Source organism: Chiloscyllium plagiosum, unplaced genomic scaffold (genome assembly GCF_037043375.1).
Source record: "Chiloscyllium plagiosum isolate Xiang-an unplaced genomic scaffold, Cpla_swu_hap1 HiC_scaffold_7, whole genome shotgun sequence".
Taxonomy (NCBI): Eukaryota; Metazoa; Chordata; class Chondrichthyes; order Orectolobiformes; family Hemiscylliidae; genus Chiloscyllium; species Chiloscyllium plagiosum.
This window is the reverse complement of record NW_028270145.1, coordinates 3,613,834-3,633,336: the sequence shown is the minus strand read 5'-3', so window position 1 is coordinate 3,633,336 and position 19,503 is coordinate 3,613,834. Positions and strand designations below refer to the sequence as shown.

The 19,503-nt window shown below is 39.6% G+C and overlaps 1 protein-coding gene across 3 annotated transcripts in view; it reads right to left on the bottom strand.

Moving 5' to 3' along the window:
• The window catches only part of myo1b (myosin IB), a 275,282-nt gene that overhangs the window by 152,976 nt on the left and 102,803 nt on the right, over positions 1–19,503 (bottom strand). For all 3 annotated transcript variants that reach the window (XM_043692880.2, XM_043692882.2, XM_043692884.2), the window contains exon 4: positions 16,771–16,865. In XM_043692880.2, the coding sequence (XP_043548815.2) occupies positions 16,771–16,865 (95 nt within the window). The remainder of the gene's footprint in view (positions 1–16,770; positions 16,866–19,503) is intronic.

Sequence of the window (19,503 nt, the reverse complement as noted above, 5' to 3'; positions counted from 1 at the left end):
TACAGTTACATGGCTGTATGCAGAAGGAGGAACATAAGCTTCAGCACTGGTGAATGACCAACAGCAAGTGCTGGACATTTATTTCAAAACTCTTTTTGTTTTAATTGACTATCAACTTGGTTTTATATTAGGTTTGGAGCAAATTGAGAATGAACATTTTCAGATCAAGAAAGACTGCCTACAAACAGCTACAGTGATCAAGAAGGATCAAATACTTCCAGACTGGTGGACAGGTCATACCATAATCAGCAGATCATTTTAACAAAGTTGATGCTATTCTGAACATTTGGCCTGGAGGTGTAGTTGAAAAAAAACCCGTGAAAAGGTTGCATTGTGCCAATGAAAAGCAGCTCTGTTCTGCTTGTATTTTGTAACATTGTTAAAACAAGTCACTTTATAGATAGTGCAACAGGATACAAGGCTTTAGGCAAGTACTATTACTCCTCTGCTTCAGTCTTGTGATGAATTGCAGAAATCATGGGCTCTTCAGTGTTTCCAACCTGCAGTATCCCTCTGCAAATAGAGCAAAATCTAAACAGCAATCCTTTTACAAGACTGTTAGGAGATTTAACCATATAACACCAATGTGACCTGAAAGTATAAATATCTCAATCTTTCATCAGATCTTAAAGTGTAGCAGTGTATTAGAAGCATGCTCCAGTATCTAATAGCTTATTGATAGCTAGATGCTTATGTGCCTGATAAAGGTAGTGTTTGTACATAATAATTACATGTAATAACTGTCTGTTAGATTCTTCAATACAACATCCAAGCCCAGTTTCTATTACACGAGATAAAATAGCATTACCACATGAGTAAGTGATACTAAAGCAATACTAAAGTGATACTAAATGAGTGTTTTGCATCAGTATTTACTGTGGAAAAGGACATGGAAGATATAGAATGTAGGGGAATAGATGGTGACATCTTAAAAAAAACGCCCATATTACAGAGGAGGAAGTGCTGGATGTCTTGAAAGGCATAGAAGTGGATAAATCCCCAGGACCTGATCAGGCGTACCTAGAACTCTGTGGGAAGCTAGGAAAGTGATTGCTGGGCCTCTTGCTGAGATATTTGTATCATCGATAGTCACAGGTGAGGTACCGAAAGACTGGAGGTTGGCTAACATGGTGCCACTGTTTAAGAAAGGTGGTAAGGACAAGCCAGGGAACTATAGACTGGTGAGCCTCTTGTTGGCAGTGGGCAAGTTGTTGGAGGGAATCCTGAGGGACAGGATGTACATTTATTTGGAAAGGCAAGGACTGATTAGGGATAGTCAACATGGCTTTGTGCGTGGGAAATCATGTCTCACAAATTTGATTGAATTTTTTGAAGTAGTAACAAAGAAGATGGATGATGGCACATCGGTGGATGTGATCTATATGGACTTCAGTATGGTCTCCCCATGAGAGACATTAGCAAGGTTAGATCTCACGGAACACAGGAAGAACTAGCCATTTGGATACAGATCTGGCTCAAAGGTAGAAGACAGAGGGTGGTGGTGGAGGGTTGTTTTTCAGATTGGGGGCCTGTGACCAGTGGAGTGCCACAAGGATCGGTGCTGAGCCCTCTACTTTTTGTCATTTACATAAATGATTTGGATGCGAACAAAAGAGTGATAGTAAGTTTGCAGATGACACCAAAATTGGAGGTGTAGTGGACAGCGAAGAAGGTTACTTCAGATTACAACAGGATCTTGATCAGATGGGCCAATGGGCTGAGGAGTGGCAGATGGAGTTTAATTTAGATAAATGCGAGGTGCTGCATTTTGGGAAAATAAATCTTAGCAGGATTTATACACTTAATGGTAAGGCTCTAGGAAGTGCTGCTGAACAAAGAGCCCTTGGAGTACAGGTTCATAGCTCCTTGAAAGTGGAGTCGCAGGTAGATAGGATAGTGAAGAATGCGTTTGGTATGCTTTCCTTTATTGGTCAGAGTATTGAGTACAGGCGTTGGGAGGTCATGTTGCAGCTATACAGGACATTGGTTAGGCCACTGTTGGAATATTGTGTGCAATTCTGGTCTCCTTCCTATCGGAAATATGTTGTGAAACTTGAAAGGGTTCAGAAAATATTTACAAGGATGTTGCCAGGGTTGGAGAATTTGAGCTATGGGGAGAGGCTGAACAGGCTGGGGCTGTTTTCCCTGGAGCATCGTAGGCTGAGGGGTGACCTTATAGAGGTTTACAAAATTATGAGGGGCATGGTTGGGATAAATAGACAAAGTCTTATCCCTGGTGTGGGGGAGTCTAGAACTAGAGGGCATATGTTTAGGGTGAGAGGGGCAAAATATGAAAGAGACCTAAGAGGCAACTCGTTCACACAGAGGGTGGTACGTGTATGGAATGAACTGCCAGAGGAAGTGGTGGGGGCTGGTACAATTGCAACATTTAAGAGGCATTTGGATGGGTATATGAATAGGGAGGGTTTGGAGGGATATGGGCCAGGTGCTGGCAGGTGGGACTAGATTGGGTTGGGATATCTGGTCGGCATGGACGGGTTGGTCCGAAGGGTCTGTTTCCATGCTGTACATCTCTACGACTCTATATGACTATTAGTCAAAACCCTCTACTGAAGGCAAATTTGCCCCATAACCCTAGTTAAATGCTAACAGGTGCATTCCTCTTCAAATATGGGTATTTCAAAATGTAAATCCCAACAGCACCTTCGGCCAAGTGCCTCATTCTGATAAAGCCTAAAGATAATGAACATGCGTGCACTGCCAACTGGACAAAAGTTTGCTATATTGGGATAGGGAATAGATTCATAAATTTAAGAGAAATATTCAAATCTACTTCAAGCCCAAAAGCAGAACTCCTGGCACTTCAATTAATTTGTTTTATTAAATTCAAGTTTGTAGTCAGTTCAAGTCTCGATATATTTTTAAGCTAATAAGACCAAACTATGACGTTTGTATTTCTAGTCACACCATAATACTGGTAAATGTCATTGCTCTCATTTTTCACTCACTGATTTCTCCACCATCCTGATTTCTGCTCTGCATCCACCCACTTCCCACTATAATCCCAATTTGGAGATGTGTGCATTTCTATTCATTTTAGGTTTCATTTTAATTATGCGTCTGTCAAATATTAACTAGAGGTTATGTTTTATATGTTGAAATATTTGAAGAAGAATACTGCAGTTTTAACAACATGGAATTTGTGTCAGACCAACTGGAACAGCTTCTATTGTCAATTTGCTTCTCAGGATAGGATGGTCATTAACAAAAAAAATTTTTTTAATCGTTTGCAAAAGCCTACTTTTTAGAAACTAAAATAATTGAATAACCCTGACATTGGCAATTAATCCTTCCCCCTTATGCTCCTGACAGCTGTAAAGCTGTTCAAGACTATCCAGTGACACGTTGCCAGTAAAGGAGTCTCCAGAGGAGTTATTAGCGAGTGGAGACTGAAAAGTACAGACAAGTGATACTGAGTGAATTTTTGTTAGGGATCAGATATTGGAAATGTGCTCCAGTGCATAAAATCACCTTTTGGTTTTTGACTTCACTCATAACAACATGTTTCAAAGATAGACTTTCCAGACCACCAAGTACTATTACATCAGAAATGACAACAGCAAGTAACACAGAAATCTAAATGCTTTATGCAGTCATTTGTTCCCTACTTAACATCGCTCTTATCCCCTCCATGTGGCAGGTGGCTCTACATGAAAAATAATTTTGCACTGCAGCTAAGATTAAGATCAAATTAAATGTTACTACAACCAAACTCCCCAGCCCGACAAGGCATGATAATGCCTTTGAGAAATTTGATATCATTACAATCCCTTGTCTTTTTCTTTTGTCTCTTTCATTGTGAACTGATTCACTCTTACAATATTATCACAAAGCATATCTAATCCTTCAATCCAACGACAAACATCAATTCATAAAGGTAACAGTGCATTGCTTAATTTTAACAGACTTGCAACTGAAGAGTGAAGATTCACAATTTGGGTAACTTTTAAGCACTGTTCTTTATATTTTCAACTACAGATTTAACCTTGGACACAAGAATCAGGATTTGTACCCTTGAGGCAGGTAGGAGTCGTCTGGAAGCACCCAAAAAGATGGGATCTTCATTGTTATGAGGAGATTGCAGGAGACTGTAGTCAGGCTAGAAGAGGAGATGGAAAGCCACCGGGGCTGCTGGATGCCAAAAAAGACTGTTCAAAAGGCCCATTTGATGACTGGGACGAGATCCCATTGTATAATAAAAAACTAAATGCGGAGATGTTTTCCACTAATGGGGGAATCTGAAACGCAGTTTACATTTAAAACTGAGATGCAAAGGAATTTCTTCTCTCAGATGACTGTATATGTCTGGAATTCTTGAACCCACAGAATTGTAGAGGCTCGATCATGGAAAGCATTTAAAGAGGAGATAGACAGATATAGGTAGTAGTAGAGTTCAGGGTTACTTGCCACAAATAAGCATTTGAGGACTGGGAAAGATCAGACATAATCTTATAGAATGGCAGGACAGGTTTGAGGGGCTGAATGGTCTTGTGTAATTCAGGAATGGTTAATGTGACTTGACCAAGAGCTCAGAAATTCATTACTCTGTTTAAACATCTGAGAAAAAAACCTTGCATACTTAACAGCACTGGCTCCATGATCTTTGTCCAAATGCATAATGTTTATTTACACAAAGTTAAGAAGTTTCAAATGCATTCAGTTTCTGCTGTTTATACTTTATTAACCTGCAGAAAAGATGGTGAAAAGTAATGAAAGTCTTTTTTAAAAACTGTTTATTTTAATCACATACTATTTTCACTGTACAATTTGTTGATTCTACACAGTGTATAGTGAATTGTTGATGGCCTTACAAGTACCGCAGCTTGGCGTAGGAGACGTGAGAGACCATGGGCATAGACTGGCACAGGGAAGACCTTTCAATCTCATCTTTCAAAAGGTTTTTGCATGCAGATTGTGGTTAACTCTGAAATACCGTGGACCACAACTCTTGAAAAAGCTGACCCAACTGCATGCAAATAGCAAGGATAGATTATAACTATCTCCACAAAGGGATTGACCAGGTCACGATAGCCAGGTGCAAGTTTACAAACCAAGTCAGCCTTAAAGGGACTCTTAAAAAATTGGGAAGCTCAGGAACATGAACAGGAATTTTTATTAGACTCCCAAATCATCTTGACTCTTTAAAAACCTAAGCCAATATTAGGTAAAGTAAACATCTCTTATTGGGTTTCACAACTGAATTCTAGATAATGCTAGATAAGGTACCCCAGATAGATCCTGTTCGCTCCGATTTATCAGTCTTGACAGACACTCCAGTATGGACTGAAGGTCACAGATTTCTTTAGCTACAGGATAGTTAACTTTGACCCATACAATGTTAGAGAAGCAGTGATTGTATTCCTGTGAACATGAAACTAAAAACCCGTAAAGCATTGAAGTGAAGCCAAAGCTTTCCCTATGAATTTCGCACAGTGCGAACTAAGCCAGACCTGAAGGTCCAATTTCATTCATTCAGTTAACTGAATATGTAATTTTATACTCTGACACACATATGGGCGTACCACTCACTATGCCTTTTAATTCTCTACTGCACTGTAAATGAGCTCACCTCCCCCACCCATTTTGTTTTTAGAAGATGATGTTATTGTGAATAGGAATTCTCAAGAACAAAAATTGCTTGCAGGACTAACATCCACTGAAACATCTCTTTACTGTAGCAGCAAGAAATGGGAAAGGGAAAAAGTGACACATTGAAGGGAGATGGATTGCCTATAGAATCCTGTAAATTCACTTGTGGTGCAAAGGGAATGTTTAGAAGAGGAGAGCACTGTGGAAAACAGTTTCAGGTATTCAGAAGGGCAATGACAGTGTGAATCGCTGGGATTACATTAGTTGCAGCCAGGAAAACAATGGGATGATTGACACTGGAGGTGACAAAGGTAAGATTGTGGAATTCAGCAGCAGATGAGTTCAGGAAAGGGCAGAAGTGACTTTGTATTCAAGTGGATATGGGGTTGGAAGTTCCATCAAGAAACTCAGGATCCCTTTCGTTCCTTCCTCCCTGGTGTATTTCCTAAACTTCCCTAAGAAGTGTGCATCTCTACTATTCACCTCAATTGCTCCTTCTGAAGATTTTGACATTGTGAGCACACATTCTAAATACCCACACAATATAGACGACAGTGGTTCATAAAGACAGCTCTCTATCACCATCCTTTCAAATGCAATTAGGATGGGTAATAATTGTTGGTCCAGTCAACAAGATCTGCATCCTGGGAATGAATAGGAAAACATTAAGTACACAAATTTCTCATGAGCTCCTTGTTGGATTAATTAGAGACCAATTTATAATTGTGATCCTGAGTTTTAAACCCTCCCATACGTAGGTTTATTTTCTTTCCAAGTATACTGTCAAATGCCTGCATAATTTTAAAGACCTCTTCCAGCTCACTCACATCCTTCATGTTTTTAAGAGGAAAGAGCAACAGCCTGTTCAGTTCTTGTTCCTGATGTCACACCCATTTACTTCTGGCTTCATCCCTGTAATTATCACTTTTGCACCACCTCCTCTGCCTCAACATCATTCTATAATATGGAATCCCATAACAACTGGTCAAAATAGAAATGTTTTGATGTTGAAAAGGCTATGCTTTTGTTTTAAAACACATGTGCTGTGGGTACAGATGTTCAACATTCATTGTTCTCAGTTCACTGCGCGTCACAATAAAAGGACCCTTCCTTCTCAAAGGCTGTGTGTCTGGAAAATAATTAAGAAAAAGGTCAGAGAAAAACTGAGACCATTTATGAGAGCAGAGGCAACCTGCGCAGGTGGAACGATGTGGGATGAGGATTACAGCGGATTTGAGACCTGGGAGGGGATGAGAGCAGGCCTCCTCATGTTGGTCTGTTAAAAAGACACTGCCAATTAAATCTAATCATCTACAGTTCCACTCCCAGCATTCCTTTACCGCCCCATGGCCAATGGCAGGATATCAGTGCAGCTGCACAAAAGGAGTAAGGAGGCCAAAGTACTTTCCCTCATTAATGGCCCAGAAATACAAAACAAAAGTCATCCTGGGGAGATGCAGCAAGGGATGGGGTCAAATGACCAAAATTTAGATGAGTTCTGTAAAATAAGGGCATTTGCTCACTCTGAAAGTAATGTAAGTAACATTCCGAACCCTGACCAGGTGGAGATCATGGCTTTCCATCCACAGCAGTCATTGCCATGGTGACCTGACTATCATCAAAAGCAACATGGTGTAATGGTAAAGGAAACAGAGTTAACCGATCCCTTGGCAGGTCATGTGAGTAAGCATTTACTTCATTCCACCTTTAGGGGAATTCAATTATGCAACATTCTTCATAGGTTTGGTGAGACAAGGAAAAATTGTCTGAGTTGGAAAATCACTTTTCTGTCCTAGAGTGCTGTGAGATACATTTAGTCCCTGCAAAATGACAACAGAATCCTAGTGATCTAAACAATATTAAAGAAACTCTGCTGTCAGGTAGCATCTCTAACTTACTCGCCCATTTCAGCGCTAGTAAGACTGAGTCAATTCTTATCTGCCTTCACATCGAGTTAGAGTCACACAGTATGGAAACAGACCCATCAGCCCAACCAGTCCATGCCAACCATATGCCTAAACTAAACCTTAATTAGTTTGTACTGTTTTGGATTATCCGTTACTTTGTGGTTAGACCTCGTGGACCTTTCATATTATCCCAGCTATTTGCTTTGTCTCCAGTACCACCTTATTTTTAATTTTTTGTAATTATCTCTCTGCCTCAATTAATTGCATTATAGGGCATCCCTTTCACTTTACTATTCAGATGTTGAATTTTTACTCACATCATCTGACACTTTTGATCACCTTCAGTATATCGACACTCCACTCACACCTTTTGTATGAACTTTTGATCTCTCTGCCCAGTGATTTCTCTACCTATAAATTCTGTGCCTGTATGCTTTTCTTCACCTGACAAAGGGGCAGCATTTCAAAAGCTTGTGATTTCAAATAAACCTATTGGACTATAACCTGGTGTCGTGAGACTTTTGACCTTGTCCACCCCAGTGGCACCTCCACATCTAAACTAAACTAGTCCCACCTGCCTGCACTTGGCCCATATCCTCCAAACCTTTCCTATTCATGTGGATAAGTTCATGTCTTATAGACGTTGTAATTGTACTTGCATCCACCACTTTCCACTGGCAGTGCCTCCTGCACACAAACCACACTGTAAAAAGAGTTGGCCCTCATGTCCTTTTTATCTTTCTCCTCTCACCTTAAAAATATGCGTCTAGTTTTAAACTTCCCCACCCTAGGGATAAAAACCCTTGTCATTCACCTTATCTAGGCCCCTCAGGATTTTATAAACCTCAATAAAGTCACATCTTAACCTCCTAGGCTCCAGTGAATAAGTCCCAGCCTTTGTCTATTTTTATATCTCAAACCCTCTATTTCCAGCAACATTCTAGTAAAACTTTTCTAAACCCTCTCAAGTTTAAGAATATCATTCCTATAATAAGGTGACCAGACTACACAGTGCTGTAGAAGAGGTCTCACCAACATCCTGTACAACCTCAACATTACGACCCAACTCCTGTACTCAAAAGGACTGAGCAACAAAGGCAAGTGTGCTAAATGCCTTCTTAATCATCCTAAGTATGATGGAAATGTCAAAGGTTTATGAATCTTAACCTCTCGTTTTCTGTTCTACAACAATGCCCCACCATTAGTTGTCTAAGTCCTTGTTTGTATCACCAAAATGCAATATTTATTCAAATTAAACTCCATCGACCACTCCTCAGCCTATTGACCCAATTGATCAAGATTTCTTTGTAATCTCAGGTAACCTTCTTCACTATTCACAATACAACCAATGTTGATGACATCTGCAAATTTACTAACCATACCTCCTATATTCTGATTCAAATCATTTACACAAATGACAAACAAATGTGGAGCCAGCACCAATCCCTATGGAACACAGTTAGTCACAGGCTTCCAGTCCGAAAAACAACGCTGCACAACCACACTGTCTCCTACTATAAAGCCAATTTTGTATCCAATTGGCAAGATCATCCTGAATTACATGTGATCTCACTTTGATAATTAGTCTATCATTGGTATCATGAATCATGGAGGAAATTTTCTTTTTTAAGCAACTCAAATTTCCCGCTAGAATTCATGGCATAAAATAAAATTAATTTATTTCAATCTTACAATAAGTTATAACTTAAATGAAAATATCAGCAAGGTATTTTCTCAGCAGTAGAACAGGGCAAACTCAATCAATGCCGGTTTCATTTTGGTGCAGAGTAGAAAGTTACTATTGCGGCTTGACAGCAGTTAAACCTTTTGTAATTGTGGTTTTGCCAACACTGTTACTATGATGTTCCATTTTTATTGAGCTAAATAATGTTACCAGACAGGAAGCTGTGAACCCATCTGGGGCTCGACAACTAGGTCATTCCGCTGTGGCCTTTTGATGAAAGGCAACCAAGTTGAGGCCAAGATATTTGTTTTCACCATTTCCTGCACTAGGCAGGAAGCCCTTTGTAACTAATTATAAATTTGTGAGTAACCCATTAAATGTATATATTCAATCATGCAAAACTTTATTAGTGCCAGACTATTAGCCTTGTGCAGGGTTCCTGTTTAAAGCAAAAATACATGAGTCAATTGTTATATCTCTTGAGTTCAGGCACAATATGCCAAGGGGAACAAATCATGTTCAGGTTACAAATTTCCAGATGTCAACTATTTAATATCCCAAAATTCAAAAGTTCAAAACTGTAACTTTGAGCCATTGTTTGAAGGATAAATTTGCTTTAACAGCATGGAAAATTTCAAAGGATTTAAAAACATTAGAGGCTGCTTAGCCCAAGGAATGGTAAGAATGCAATTTTCTTTTATGTGCTCAGAGGATATGGCCTAGCCAGGCTTTACTTCCCATCCGTAATTGCTCTGAAGGTGGTGGTGAGTTGTCATTTTGAACTAGATTCCTTGGGGATTGCTGTAACCTGTTAGGGAGGGATTAAGAAGATTTCACTGCAATGCCAGTGAACGAATAGTGATAACATTCCAAATTATGGTGGCATGTGGCTTAGAGGGAATTTGCAGGTGGTGGCCATCTCATGTATCTGCTGCCCTTATCTTTCTAAATGGTAGAGATGGCAAGTTTGGAAGGCACTGTCTAAAGGAGCCTAGTTAAATTGTTGCAATGCTCCTTGTAGATGGTACATGCTACTGCCTATGTGCATTAGTGATGGACTGAATGTTGGAAGTGCTGATGGGGTGCCAATCTAGCTGCCTGGTCATGGATGATGTCAAGCTTTGAGTGATGTTGAAGCTGCACCTGTCCAGGCAAATCGAGAGTGTTCCAGCCTCGTAGATGGTTATCAGGCTTTGGAATGAAAGGAGATGAGTTACTCTATCAATTTATAAATTGATTGTATAAATCAATTCATGTGACATGGGGATTCATTAACTGAGCCAGACTGTATTGTCCACCTTGAAGAGGAGAAGATCATTGTTGAAGCAGCTAAAGATGGTCAGCCTTTGAGGAAATCCTGCAGTCATACCCTGTAGCTGAGATAATTAACCAGCGACAACTACAATTATCTTGCTTTGTTCTAGGTATGACTCTAATCAGTCAAGACTTCCATCCCACCAGCCCCCATTCTAATTCTGATTGACTCGGGCTCCTTAAGGACACAAATCGGTAAATGCTGCCTTGGTGACAAGAGCTGAGTGGGTCTTGTGAAACTCAAACTGAGTGCCAGTGAGCAGGTTATTATTGACTAAGTGTTGTTCGTTAGTAGTGTCAACCAAAACTTCCTTCACCTTGCCGATGATTGAAAATGGACTGATAGAGAAGTAATTGGTCAGGTAGCATTTTGTGGACAGGACACATCTGGGCAATTTTTCCCATCACCGGACAGATGTCAGTGTTGAAGCTGTACAAACAGCAAAGAACATGGCTAGTTCTGCAGCACAAATCTTCAGTACAAATACTGCAATATTGTCAGGGCCCATATCCTTTATACCTATGTCAATGACTTGGCTCAGGTGGAAAATCCTTCTCCAGCCTACCACTTCAAAAGAAGTAGCAGATAAAGAATTTATAGTTGGCCTTTCAGTGTTACGAGCAAGAAGCAAGCATAAATATTGAACACATGTTAATCTCAAGTAACCGTTTAATTCACTCACTCACAAAATATCAATTCTGATTAACAAATGAAGAGCCAGAGTTTGAAATTTAATGACAACTTTGTTTAAAGCTCCTTTCAAAGCTGCTTACAATTTAGCATTTTCATTCTCGGTGCATTGTTACCTATCATTTTAAACCCTTACACAAATCCAAGAAAATTGTGAATGATACTAGACCGTAATCTAAGGTTACAATACTTTGGTTGTAGAATTTAGCATCCAGGAAACATACTTGCAACTCCATTTCTTAAAATCTTCCTATTTTTCTCAATTTCCACACATGAACTTTACAGTCAGTCATCTCTTGTCAAACTGCACACAACATCCAGCTGTCTTCCAACAATTAGTACAGTTGTATTTTTTAAATGCAAATTTTTTTTTTACATCTGTGGCAGTGTTGTAGCTTTGTTTTTTTGTCCAATTAACTTGCCCAAGCTCTGAACATGTAACCATTACTTTAAAAATTACATAGTCTGCTCTCCAAATGGTGAACAAATGGGAATTGAGTTCTCATTAATGCTTTAAGTACTAAACTCTATCCTACAATTTGCTGCAGAAAGGCAGCCCAATTTCACTTGGGAGCCAGAAATTTTAAAAAACTATTTCCCATCAACCTGTTAATTGCTGCATCAACTCTATTCTGATCAGAAAATCTATTGCACAACTTATTCAAGGGAGATCAATTAACCTGGTGATTAAGTTATTTCAGATTATAGAGTTGGATAGGACCTGCTCGGTTTATGGCAGATGGCATGTAAAATATGGTACCCAGGCCATCATCAACCCATCCCACCCCACCCCAAAATTCACCTACAAACTACGGAGGGGGGGTAGGCCACTGAAATTGGCAACCTGCCCACCATATGCAGAGAAGTAATTAAGGATCAAATGATCTTGTTAAAAGTTCAGTTGACCCTAATATTACCCTGGCCATTCCACAGGACAGTTGGGTTGCCTTTTTTTCCCCCAAAAACAAGCCTTTACAACTGCAGGAAAGAAGGTGGGCATTATCTTCAAAGGGTAGATCTGGGGGATTTCCACCAATCCCAACAAGATTGTCGGCCGCCATCATTCTTTCCACCCCATAAGAACTTAACCCCTACCTTTTCACCACTATTCACTCCCTCGCCTTAAGGTGGCAAACCCTCCATACCCAATACCCCTTTCCTACCTACATCTGGATCTATGCGCTCTTTATCCTGGGATAAAGGGGTGGAAGACCTAATATCCACTAAGTCAATTTGTTTTCATACTGTTAAGACTGCAACATCGGCTTCTTCAGTTTGCCAGTTGGCCACCAACCTTTGCCTTGGTAAATTCTCGTTCAGTGATTTGGTGAGTCATACAAGACCACGAATGATCCAGTTTGTAGCCATTGTCTTTGTTGTGTTATCCATGTTCAGACATGTTAACAGTAGAGTAGAATTATATCAAATACCAGTGCTCTCAGAATGGGTGAAATCAGCCAGCTTCCCATTCTCAAACATTTATGGGGCCTGAAAGATTTGATTACCATGATAGAACAGGGTCAGATCAGATTCAGGTTTGCTGACCGCCTAAAAGCATGTGACATGTGAACAATAGTTATTAGGATAAAATACCAACGGGTACCCATCTACAAGCTGAAGTTATATAGCACCTCTAACATGTCCTAAATCACATTACATAGCTCTAATTTTTAAGACAACTTCCCAAGATAGCAGATGATGGGCTTGGAAATATGCCATTTGGCCTCTGCCACATGTAGGCCAGGTAGTGCTTTAGTGGCCAGCTTGATGAGGTTTTAAGTAGTTTGTGTGGACTCAATATTGCAAAAAGAAACTGACATGAGGTCACAAAGGGCAACATTAGGACTAGGGACCAAAAATATAGTAATAAGGATATATTTTAAAGAGCATCTTAAAGGTAGAGAGAGTGAGATTATCATGATGCAGTTTACACGGTGCAAATTTCAGAGTTCAGTATATAAATTACATATGCTTTAAGAATTCAAATTCCCCAATTTTTTTTTTTTAAAAAGAGAGTTGCTATTCTAATTTGTTCATGTTTACTTTCAACTCTGGCTAGTCATTATACTAGAATACTTTCCAGTCTCAATGGCAAAATTGTCTCATCACCTTTCAACTCCACATGCATGACGATGGGACAATTCAAATCCATCCTGACACACCCAGCAGTACAAAGTTACAGACTGCCATTCTACATTTTCTTTGTTGTTTCTCATAGTACCTGGCTCTCTTACAGCTCTGGAGATCCATACCATTTCAACTGTTCACTTCTAACACCATGTTTCATATGTAGACTTGAATAGTGCCTCTTTCTAAACCTGAAAATTGAAAAACATCTATCCCCAATGCATTATTTCTCCTTGGAACACTAAATTAAACCTTTCAAATGCATTCATTCTAATATTTACAATTTACAGGAGCACTGTTTTATGATTTGTGTCGTAAAATAAATGGAATTCAGAATATGATTTCCAAAACTCTGGTAAAATAAATGAAATCCGATTAAAATTGCAATTCAATTGGCTTAATCACCATAAATCAGTACCCCAGTCCTGCCATTAAAAAAGGATAACTTTTCAAATACATACAAAACCTAATAATAAAACATTTTATGCAGAGCATAGAACATGAATGAATTAATCATAGAAAAATGCTTTGCAGATGTTTTAATTAGTTATTTTCTATACACTTATTAATCACTGACATAGCATAACTTTAAGCTAACTCTCATTGACAGGAACGTTACCAAACAAAATCTGGCACCGAGTATCATGAAGAGATATTAAAGCAGATGACTAAAAGATTGGTCAAAGAGGTAGACTTTAAGGGGCATTTTAAAAGGAGGGAGAGAGGCATAATGGCTTTAGAAGAGAATCTTATGGCCTAGGGCCTATGCAATAAAATGTCATGTATTCAAAAAGAATAGGTACCCAATGAACACAGTCCACCGATTTCTCAGCAACAAACCCAAACAAGCAGACAAAACATGTCCATAAACTCTGGCCACTCTCCCCAACATCAAAGACATCTCAGAAATGACTGCCAGACTACTCAGACCCCTTGGCATCATGGTAGCCCACAATCTCAACAACATACTAAAGCAGCAGCTAATGAACTTGAAAGACCCTATACAGACAACAAGCAAAACTAATGTCATTTACAAACTATGTAAGGACTGTAACAAACACTAGATTGGACAAACAGGCAGAAAACTAGCCACCAGGATACATGAACATCAACTAGCCACAAAACAACATGACCCTCTCCTACCAGTATTCTTACATACAGATAAAGAAGGACACCACTTCGACTGGGACAACACATCCATCGTAGGACAAGCCAAACAGAGACATGCACAAGAATTCCTAGAAGCATGGCATTCCAACCGGAACCCTATCAATAAACACATCAAGTTCGACCCCATCTACCACTCCTCGAGAAAAAGAACAGGAAATGATAAGACCGCAGGAAATGACATCACAGCAGGAAATTACATCACCAATCCAAAGAAACTCAAACATATCAATAGAAAGCAGAAAACACTGCTTCACCTGAGACCCACTGAAGATCTTACCTAGTAGGGTGGCTGAACATCCAGAAATGAACCTCCCAGCTCAGCAAGCAAACCTACATCCAGAACGTCAACCTGAGCTACAATTGTTCTCAAAAATCGCTATGCAATAAAAGCACAACTACTAATGATGAGTGACTACAATTGGGGATGCTCAAGAAGCCAGTATTGGGGCAACATAGATATCTCATGAAGATAACCACTTGCCAAGAGGAAGTGCAGAGTAGAGCTTATTTTGGAAATTTTGTATCATGCATGTGGACCATGTGGCATGCCCAATACAGCTGACTGATCTTAATCAGTGACTCGATACTGAAAATGCCGGCCTGACAGAGGACACTGATAAAGAAGCACCTATCCTGTCAGTGAGTTTGCATCCTACTACAGGAAGGCACTAACTAGAGAATAGGTACCTCCCCATGGGATGGTTTGGGAAGAGGAAATTAAAAAGAAAATCAACCACAAAACACTGTCAAGCACTCAACAGAACAATCTCAATTTATGCTTTTCCAACCCAGTCTTGGTTACAGGCTGGGTGTGAGTCAAGTGAAGGTGATTTATGGCCCAAATATTATTTACTTATGGAGAGCTTATGAGATTGCATGCCTAGAACCGCCCAAAACTTTGCAATCACGTGGGCCACCAAAAACAATATTGTAACAATGCTGTGGAAGTATTAGATTACGTTTCAATTTTTGCCTCAGCAGTTGCTCAATAGAAGGACTTTATTCTCAGCAGGGTTGGAGCTCCTTACAATATTCATGCCATCTAAAGGAAAAAACTCCAAAATCTTCAGAACAAAGTGGGAAAAGTGGTAAAATAGCTCTGTTTTAATCACTGGTACATGTTACATGCTAATCCTAACCACTGCTTATCACGCTCTGAGCTAGCTAGACTTTTGGTCATCATAAAGTACATCTGCTGCCATCTTTTGTGTTAGGATTTACACAGTCTCCTGATATGGCACGTTAGAGGCAAACCATTCGGCTAGTGTAATGAGAAGAGGATCTTGCCTTAAACAGAATTGAGATTATTGTATGATAGTAATCAGATACACATTACAATGTACAATGGGTATTGTTACTAAGACTGAGGAGATCTAGACCTTCTCTACCGAAAGGCCCTTATGACACATGACTTGATACAACGTTTTGCACTCCTCAGCATTAACCCTTTCAGAACAAAACAGCTTATACCACAGTACCTATTACAGCCATTGCACAGAATTGTATGGGATACAGCACAGACAGGCCTTTTATCAGCAGTTCAGAGAAAATTTACTTGACTGATTCCTATCAGGGAGTAAATGAGAAATACAGATGCTGGAGATCAGAGTCAAAAAGTGTGGTGCTGGAAAAGCACAGCCAGTCAGGCAGCATCTGAGGAGCAGGAGAGTTGATGTTTTGACATGGGCAATTTTTATTTTTTGTTCATTTGGTGATTTTTAAAAATTAGATATTTGATAAACCCAAAGTGTTGTGTTCTTCCCCAGTATGTGTCTTGCTTCTGGGCATGGCAAAGGTACAGAAGGGACATGAAGAATGTAGTGTTTGTGCTAACCTATAGATTCACAATGAAATACTTGTAAATCTCAAAGTCTTTTGTTGCCTAATCCAATATATGGATCTCAGTCTGTTAACCAATCTAACCTCTGTGTTGCCTCAACTGCTTCACCTCGTAGCAGATTCTATATTTTAACCACAGAGGCATTTCGCTTGTATCCTTATTAGATTTATTAATGACATTGTCATATTTATTGCTTCAATTTTGGTCTCCTGTAGAAGTGAAAACATCTTATCTATCTTCATCCTGTCAAAACCTATTCATAGTTTTAAAGACCTCAATTGGGTTTTATCACAGCTTATGCAACTGGACCATGTCATCAATCAGAACCAATTAATGAGCTGCTGTACTGTAACCTTAATAAAAGGATCATTGTTTTAAAAAACCCTACTAAAACTTTGTGATGCTTAGAGATAAATTGTACTGATACCTGTTTTGCCAGCTCCACTTTCTCCAGTGATAAGTATGCATTGGTCTTTGTCCTGGTCTCTTAGAGATCTGTAGGCTTCATCTGCTAAAGCGTAGCTGTGGAAACAAATACACATGTTATAGAAGTTGAAATACTGAAATATTTCTTTAAAACTGTTTTGACAGGTGTGAAGGATGGTTGACAGATCCTGTTCAACTACAACCAACAAAAACCATCTAGAGCCTTTGACGCATTTTAAAAGCCTAAGTGTTTAAATAGAAGTTTCAGTTCAGTTTTGATCTCCAAGATGGCAGAGGAGTAGTAGAGCAGCATTGTGGGACCCTGTTCCACCCACTATTACTTTATTTTTCTTCCTTCACAGTTTTTTATTTTCTTACTTTAATTTACTTACCGTGTGTGGAGAGATCGAGCCAGCACAGAGGGACAGTGAGAACATGTGGGGGAGAGCGAGTTATCAAGCCCCGAATTAAGGAAATTGAATCCTTGTGTGGAGTGAGATCCAGCACGGCTAAGCACTTAAGAAGGACTACAATGTTGAACTTTTAACTTGATGTCCTTATTTATCTACTTTCTATCTAAGGTTTTGTACTAAGGTATCTTTGTACCTAAGATGGCCACAGGAATGGTGTACACTTTTCACTGTACTCCTGTATCCCTGTACTTGAGTACACATGACAATAAAATCTAATTCTAATTCTACAAGCACTGTCAAATGTTGCTTCCTCCTGAGGACCCAGACATCACAGATGCCCATTTCCAGCCAATTCAGTGCTGCAGGAGCCCAGCACGTGCAACCATCAACAGCGAGAAATGTCATGTGGATGATCCATTTCTATTTCTTCCATGGATATCGAGCATTCAGTCAACTCGATTCATTCCATGAGATATCAAGAAACAGCTGAAGTCACTGGATACTGCTGAGGCTATGGGCCCAAACAACATTCCTGAATTAATCTTTGAGACCTGTTTGTCCAAACTAGGTGCACCCCCTAACCAAGCTGTTTGTTCTGCTATCTACCTCTCAATGTAAAACAGTCTAGGTATATTCCTATTCATAAAAAGCGGGACAAATCGAACACTGTTTATTATCAATCATTAACTAAATGATGAAATGCTATCAACAGAAAAGAACATTCATGAAACTGGTCACAATCTGGGACAAAGCAGCCCAATTGATCATTACCCCATCTACCACTTTCCACATTTGCTCCGTTCACCACTGACAGTGGCTACAATGTGTGCCATCTCTAAGATTCACTGCATAACTCACCAAGACTCCTTCGACAGCACCTTCAAAACCCACAATTCCGGCTATCTCGACAGACAAGGGCAGGAGATGCTTGTGAGCATCACCATGTGCAAGACTTCCTTCAAACCTCACACCATTTGGATTTGGAAATATATTGCAAAATATGTTGGCTTGACTAGCGTAACCCACATTGCAGGATTTTTACTATAGCCTTGGTCCAAAGACGGGGAAAATAAAACAGCAAACTCAGGAGGGAAGGTGACTACCCTTGACATCAAAGCAGTATTTAACAGAGTGTAATGTTAAACCCTTGCAAGACTGATGTCATTGGGAATCGGGGGAATGCCATCCACCGAATGGGATTATACCGAACACAAAAAGATGGTTGTGGTTGTTGGAGGTCAATCATCTCAGCCCCAGGAATCTCTGCAGGAGTGCTTCAGGGTAGTATCTAGGCCCAATCATCTTGCTGCTTATCAACAACCTGTCTTCCAACATAAAGTAACAAGTGGGAACATTTGCTGATGATTGCACAATATTCAACATCACATTCACAAATCTACAGATACAGAAATAATTCACTGCCAAATGCAGCATGATCTGGACAACATCCAGGCTTGTGCTGAAGGGAAGTAATCCTCATGTCTTGAAATTAGTATGCTATTCAGCACATAATCTTTACAGCTTTCTGTGTCTCTCCTCTTTGGGGCAGGGAGCCATTCTGAACATACAGTCTGAGGAAACTAACATTGAGATCTTTTAAATCACAGATAAACAGCAATTTCTACAACTCAGTGCTAAGATACCACCAGTCATAACCGGTTGATTACTGGAAAAGTGGAACTCTTATGTTCAAAGGAGTTAAATTGTCATCTTGTTGAAGATTTTGAGATTGACGTGCTTACTGGAACAAACAGGAAAAGACTTCTACACAAAGATACCAATATCCATCTTGGCTTAAGGTGACATGGCAACAGATGCTCTACATTTTCTAGTTTCCGTAATCCTCAAGTACCAACTAAAATTAACCTTAACAAGCATTAATCATTCTAAAAATATGCAACAATTTTAAAATGAATCAAATTCACCTAAAAACACCCAAACAGTTACAAGCCAATCAGATATTTATCTAAAAATTGAAGGACATCCCACCCCCAGTAGCCTGATGTATGTCACTTTTTTGTTATGATGGAAAGCATGGCTTATCCTCAATGTCATTTGTCACATACTTTCTCTCATCAGTAGTGTTGAGATGTTAACCTTAAACAGAAGGCAAAACCACCTCAGCATTCAAGTCAAATTTTCCATGTCGCTGGAAACCCGTAGACAGTTTCTCAGTGCATCTTCCCAGAGAATGGGACTTAATTAATGCACATTCCCTGTTTCACTCACTGCTGTGGAAAAATTCAAGTAAGGAATGAAAGACCAGGACATGAAAGACCAGGACATACGTTATTTGAATGGAATGAACTGATTTCACTTAC